Below are 6636 nucleotides of genomic sequence, written 5' to 3' on the forward strand. Positions count from 1 at the left end.
CCTCTCTCCCTCTCCCCTTTACCCCCAGCCTCTGCCCCAGACCCACCTGTTATGCAGTGTCTGGCCAGTCCACTTTCAGAGTGTCAGAACGAGGAGATTTTTGGAGCGTTTGATCAATTTGTATTTATTTATTTTACCATTTTATTAAATAAAAGTACAAAGTCTTCTTGCTCTGTATGTTTTTCTCTACCACAATAGCACTACAATCATTACAATTAACTAGACATCAATCATCAAGACAAACGTAACGTTCAAACAATTGCTGTAATATATTTATTTCCATGATGACAAACACATTAACACAGTAGCAGTGAACATAGTTCAGGCAAGTGTCTTTGAGTCTTACCTTTCTGGTAGTCTGACATCAAAGAGCAGGCGGATATGGCACATTCTGTAGAGTCCTATTATGACTCTATTATGCAAAACAACACCCAGATAATCAGTCTCTTCTACACACTCATATCCAGTGCATTACAACACTGTCTTCACATGCTCCCAGTCCCATCAACAGTCCAGAACTCTTGTCTTTCCTCCACTAGGTTGTGCTGGGCTTGTCCTGGATGTCCAGAGGGCTGTGTCCTGTCAAAGTACTGCCCACCATGGACCTAGTGATGTCAATAGTGTGGCTTAGCTATGTAGAAAGTCTTCAGCACTTCTGGGTGGTTAGAGTCAAGTGACCTATCGGGACCAGTTCATTTACCACTGCATGGTCTTGCTGCGGGTGAGCCTGCTCCTTAGCGCGTGCGTCATCTGCAGCATGCGGGAGCGCGTGTCCATCACCAGCAGGTGGCGCTGGTACTCTAAACGCACCTCCCTGACCAGCTGGGCCACCGCTGTCTCCACGGCAACACAGCCCTCTGCCACCGACAGCTCGTAGAAACTGCATCTGGACACACACACACACACAGTTAAAAGTGTATGGTGAATGGATGGATGGATGGATGGGTGGAGGGATGGAGGGAGTGATGGAGGGAGTGATGGAGGGATGGATGGTGACCTGAGGTCTGCAGCTAGGGTCTGACCCTCCTCAGTTCTCACAACCCGCCCGTTCTCCACGTCTGTCTTGTTGGCCACAATCACTGTAGGGATGCCTGGGATTCAACAGAACAGAGCTCAGACCGCTGGCACACCGACCCTCACATCCACACGTGCAGCACCAAACACAGGCATACACACACAGAGCAGCTTAGGCACACACACAAATAGACACACATACATGCTGAGCATAGGCACACATGGAAACAGATACACCCTAACACAAATTCCATTGTTAGAGCCTAGATGGTTTATCTGAGGAGGAATGTGTAAGGTCACCGCTGTAAAAAGTGACAGTTGACACGAGCCACCCTGCTCACAAGGCTGTGCAGTGGGGCTGAATGAGACTGAGGGACTCTCTCATCCTTCCACCAGTACTCTAACCCCTGCTGAGACCCTTTGTTCGGGAGGCTGTCTCCCCGGGACAAAAGCCTCATCTACTTGCTCAGCTCTTCACCAGGGTGTTGGGAGATTAGGCACGGGTCTAGTGGTTTTGTAGCTGGGGTCTAATGTCTAGTGTGGGTCTAGTGTATCTCTTAGCCAGGCCTCTTACCCAGGGCCTGCTTGATGTGGTCGATGAGCCTCTTTAGACGTGAGACGGCCTCAAAGCTACTGCGGTCCGTGATGGAGTAGATAATGAGGAAGCCATCGCCCCACCTGATAGAGCTCTCCAGAGATGACCCTGTAGAGCCAACACACTCCTGCTGGGGGGAGGGGGCATTGTGGTTACAGAGACTGAAGAGAAGGAAGATAGGAATAGATGGAATAGATTGTCCTTACATGACCAGTATACATTCCCTCATTCACATACAGTACCCTCATTCACTCAAAACCCTTCTCTCTTGACCACACAAGATAGACCATGAGGAGTTTTTCAAGGAGGGTTTCATTGAGCTCTTCCTGAGATGAAGTCGGGTAAGACTATTCCTCCACATCCTTCTTCAACATTAGTCACAGTCAAGTTTGTGGCTGCTGATTTTGCCCAATGAGAGCGCTCTCTCTCTGTCACCTCAGATTTCTCTTTCGTTATGTTTGATCAATGTCAGCCGTGCAGTTAAAGCCACATCAGCAGAACTCTAAGAGCCAGGATTCAGGAAAGATCATGAAAGGGACAGTATAGAAGTCTGGATGCCATCTCAGACCATTTTCCAGTCTGGCCTTTATGAAGCTGACATCAAGGATTAGCAGAGAACACAGGAACCTAACCTGACAGGGAGCAGAGAGATGGAGAGACAAGCCTAATTCACTGTAGAGAGACAGAGAACCAGCCTTAAGAAACCAGTCCTCAGACAAAGGGAGATGTGTGATTGGAAAGTACCTTGTTGGCTGTGTCTAACATCTCCAGATCGATTGGCTCGCTGTCCACAGTTTTCCGACACCTGTAGGTGACCTCTGAGAGAAGACAGCACAGACACGCTGGCTGTCACCACAGAGAAGTGGACCCAGCACAGACACAGGCCAGGCAAAGATTATATAAGGGACAATAGTGTGTGTCCTCACCCTTTTTATGGTCATACTCTCCTATGAAGCGTCTAGTGATGAATCTTACACACAGGGCTGCAGGAGAGACAATACACACCTCCCCTTTCATTCAGAATGAACCCTTTGTAGACAAGACATTGTGTACAGACATTGTGGAGGCCCATCCAACTAGTCTGTTGAGCAATACTGTTAGTTATACAAATAGATTTATATACAACGGTCCATATCTTGACAGATAAGCTATAATCTGTTGTTAAGTTACAAAAGGCTCTTTCCACAATAGATGAAAGCTTTTCTGTTTCTTATCCTTAAGAGGATTTCCATCTCTTTATCTGTGATATTGTTCCTATACATAAAAGGCTTCTCCATACCTCACACTTTTTATTTGTTTACAGAGTCCGTCAAAGTGACCTGTGGCCCTTCCAGATGACCCTCTCCGTGGTCTCACCTGTCTTTCCACAGTTGTCTCGACCCAGAACCACCAGCTTGGCCCGGTTCATCTTTCTGGGTTGGCTGGATTCAGTCATGGCTTTTTTTTTTGCTGTTGCCTCTTTAGTGGGAGAGAATACTCAATGAATGTAGTGATGGTGACATTACCCTGTCCAGCAGAGCAGAAGGGTGGTACTTCAGAAGAAAAGTCCTTGATACAAATCATGAGTGAGCTGTAGTTGTTTGTGTGCCCCACTTTGTGTGTCCCACTTAATCAGACTTTCCAGAAACAAAAAAAGAATAACTTTGGTTTACAACATTGTTGCCTCCTTTGCAGAGTGCCTTTTTTTTTTTTTTTACATTTGTAAGTATGATCAACCAATGTAACATGCTTTTTGCTTTGATCTTCCTACTGGATTATAACAACTAAGATTCTGAAACAAAGCAACTCAGTATATTTTAACTACATGAATTAGGTTTCAATTTAACACAAAAAGACTTTCTGCTATTATTAACAATTATCAAACTTTCTTTGTCTAACTTTAGCATACCTGTTTGCTGTCTACTTACTGCGCCACAGCCTGGATCTTTAGTTAATCACAAAAATGTGGGAAACAAACCAGGGTTTGTTCTCTGTGAGTTCTTGTCTGAGGTTAGAATGCTCCACTCCACCAGCCCTCCGTTGCACTTAGCTCCCCTTTCAGAGTGAAATTATTTTTGCCTTTTGAAGGCACGCCCCTTTAGAGTCTCATTAAGTTAGGGTGATGTATTGCTGCTGACAGGCGGTCGTCCGGGGAGATGGAGGCAGGCAGACATCGACTGCTCTCTGTCACTGGGGCACCAGCACTGTAGAGGTCTCTGTTATGCTCCTCCTGAAGTTCATCTTGGCTTGGAAATGCTGGGTGGTTTCTCAATACCTGAATCAGAAAGTGCATTGTTCTCAATCTACCTCCCATGACATACACAAGTCACCTGACCACTTACAGAAAAAGTGAAGGTCGAGTCAGCATGATGATGAGGCACTTTATTCACAATCCTCAACAAACAACAACTCTATACAAAACACACCGCATAATGTACACTCTCAGTCAGTACTTTTATATATGTCTAGAGGAATCTCTGATCCTACTTGCTCAGAGACTAAACAGTTCCTTCTGAGTTCTTGGCTCCACAAACAACCTGCTGAAGCTTCACATATGAAGACATCCAGGACTCCTACACTCTGAAAACATATGATGACTATATAGAACCATTTGTAGGAACATAAGAGTTCTCTGCAATAAAGTTCCCACGTGGAATTTTGCTCAGGTCAGGCAGAACCATTTAGGGTTTTATACGGCAACAGAACAGCACACAGCCGTGACCAGGTCCTGCTAGCTAAAATGGTTCAGCGTAAGCTCCTTGCGCAACTGAAGGGCCTCAGGGTCCACATCCTCTGGCTTCTCCTCCACCTCATCTGATTGGTCAGGGGTGTCTGTCCTCTCAAAGGTCCAGGCATCCAGGCCGGACTGCAGAGAGGCATTGTGAAGCACACAGCACGCCAGGATGATGTGGGAGCACTTCTCCGGGGAATACTGCATGTAGCCCTTGGACCCGTCTAGGCAACGGAACCGAGTCTGGATGGCCCGGAAGGTTCGGTCAACAATCTCCTGAGTTGCACCGTGCGCCAGGTTGTAGCGAAATTCTGCAGGGGTTTCTGGGAACTGAATGGGTGTCATCAGCCATTTCTTCAGAGGGTAGCGTCGGTCTCCTGGAGAGCAGAAACACATGACTGATGTCATCATACTACAAAGTTGTCTTCACATACCAGCTAAACACACATATAACAATACTATCACATTATCGTAGCATATGGTAAAGGGAGAGTTTGAGGAAGAGCCTCCACCAAGTCTAGGTTAAGTGTATGTTATAAGGATGAAGCTTGAAAAGTAAAACCTGGTAAATTCCCAGTCGAAAACAGAGACACATCAATTTACTCTGACAACGGTGCTCTTTGCATCCCATGGGAAACGATCCAGGTAGCTAGTTTGGATCTCATGAGACACTAGTCATGTTGACTTACCCAGCAGCCAGCCCCCATGGTTGTCCTGCTCCTGGTGAAGCTTGCTGGCACAGGACTGGGAGAAGATCAAGCTGTCCTGGAGGCTGCCTGGCCAGTGGGTCTCTGCGCTGAGCAGCAGGCCCCGTGCGTCACACACAAGCTGGCAGTTCACTGAGTGGAAACCCTTCTTGTTGACATAGGAGGAGTCTTCGGAGTTAGGGGCTTTGATGGCCACATGCACACAGTCGACCACGCCGAGCACGTCAGGGAACCCGGCCACACGGAAGAACTCATCCTTGGACTGCTGCTTGGTAGCCTCGTCCCTGGTGAAGCCTGGGAAAAACCGCAGGGATGATCAGACTCCCAGTGATATGATAACGGAGTGTTGCCTTCTTATAACTTTCCTGACTCTGAGAAAAATACAAGCAGTTTTATAGACAACGACGTACGAGACAAGAGGTGGAAGGGACTAAGAAGCTTTTTTATGGTGTGATTGCAAACACATGTTAAACAGTCATCTCTCCCGCCTTTCAGATCTGTACCAATTACAGTGGCCAATTAAATAGTAAATACTAGTAATATATTAAGTAATATATAGTATGGGCAAACTGTAATTGAACCAGGTCTGCTACCTATAAACTCTGGGGCCTTCTCCACCAGGGCTCTGGTGACGTTGGTGACACATCTGCTCATGGAGGCCTGGCTGATGCCGATGGCATCGCCCATGATGGTCTGGAAGGATCCTGAGGTGTAGAAACCTAGCGCAGCCAGGACCTGCACCTCAGGGCTGATGGCTCGGGAGCGCTGGGTGGGTCTGGACAGCACATCCCTCAGCAGCTCCACCAGGTAATAGATGAACTCTCGAGGAAAGCCAAATGTTGTCAGCAGGAACTCATCTGACACCATCTCAATGTCAAATCGATCCAGGGTCTTGTGTCCTCTGCCGTGGAGGAGCAGGTCGCAGTCCAGGATGGCTATGGGTATAGCCATGGTGTCTTAGAGAGAGAGAGAGAAAGAGAGGGGGGGGGGGGGGGGGGGGGGGGGGGGAGACACATGATATTACAGTCATGATGCTTGAGTTGGAGGATATGGGGAACGATAATGGTGATTTATACAATATGTCTCAGTAGAGACAACAATATTTAATAAAACTGGACAGAGCACACTTTAACCACCACTATTAGGTCTACAGTACGATATCCAGCTGTTGGAGGCAAGTTTATGTTTCAGTCATACGGTTTTAAAATGTATAGTCACTGATGTGATGTGACTAGCGAGTTTTCGAGGCAGTCTAGACAACGAAGCTAGTTATAAAATCAGCGATATGATTCATGTATGGCTAGCCAGCTAGCTAGCACTGGCTGTCTAGCTCCGTAAATTAATGAAAGGTTGAATGAGTGAAGTAAAACTCGTTTCAAAGGAAAAATAATTGCAACAGAATACATTTAGCAGTGGCTTCTAACGTGCAAATCATAATATTTTCAATCAGGCAATGCAAAACCTACCTTGGCTTGCTTTGTTGACAAAAATGATGAACTCTCTAGTCTAGACCAATCTGCTAAGTATCTTAAATTTAGGAAACGCAGTTTCGTATTAATCATTTGTGTTACACTACAAATATAGTTGGTTATACAACTCCCTAACATTTG

General features: G+C 46.4%; 2 protein-coding genes across 3 annotated transcripts; both read right to left on the reverse strand.

The window, feature by feature from the left end:
• Window positions 1-315: 315 nt before the first annotated feature.
• On the reverse strand, window positions 316-3629 carry zgc:110699 (uncharacterized protein LOC325371 homolog). Its single transcript, XM_047042428.1, has 7 exons — window positions 3498-3629; window positions 2966-3067; window positions 2536-2592; window positions 2354-2427; window positions 1589-1739; window positions 998-1091; window positions 316-886 (listed from the first exon to the last, which is right to left on the reverse strand). The coding sequence occupies exons 2-7, from the start codon at window positions 3042-3044 to the stop codon at window positions 697-699; spliced, it is 645 nt and encodes a 214-aa protein (XP_046898384.1). The 5' UTR covers window positions 3045-3067; window positions 3498-3629; the 3' UTR covers window positions 316-696.
• A 332-nt stretch (window positions 3630-3961) lies between these two features.
• On the reverse strand, window positions 3962-6574 carry harbi1 (harbinger transposase derived 1). 2 transcript variants are annotated; one of them, XM_047042034.1, is made up of 4 exons: window positions 6493-6574; window positions 5620-5982; window positions 5009-5320; window positions 3962-4696 (listed from the first exon to the last, which is right to left on the reverse strand). In XM_047042034.1, the coding sequence occupies exons 2-4, from the start codon at window positions 5975-5977 to the stop codon at window positions 4320-4322; spliced, it is 1047 nt and encodes a 348-aa protein (XP_046897990.1). In that variant the 5' UTR covers window positions 5978-5982; window positions 6493-6574; the 3' UTR covers window positions 3962-4319. The 2 variants fall into 2 exon arrangements, with proteins under 2 accessions (XP_046897990.1, XP_046897991.1); XM_047042035.1 differs by lacking the exon at window positions 6493-6574 and adding an exon at window positions 6224-6482.
• Window positions 6575-6636: the final 62 nt, after the last annotated feature.

This window comes from Hypomesus transpacificus, chromosome 19, assembly GCF_021917145.1.
Source record: "Hypomesus transpacificus isolate Combined female chromosome 19, fHypTra1, whole genome shotgun sequence".
NCBI lineage: Eukaryota > Metazoa > Chordata > Actinopteri > Osmeriformes > Osmeridae > Hypomesus > Hypomesus transpacificus.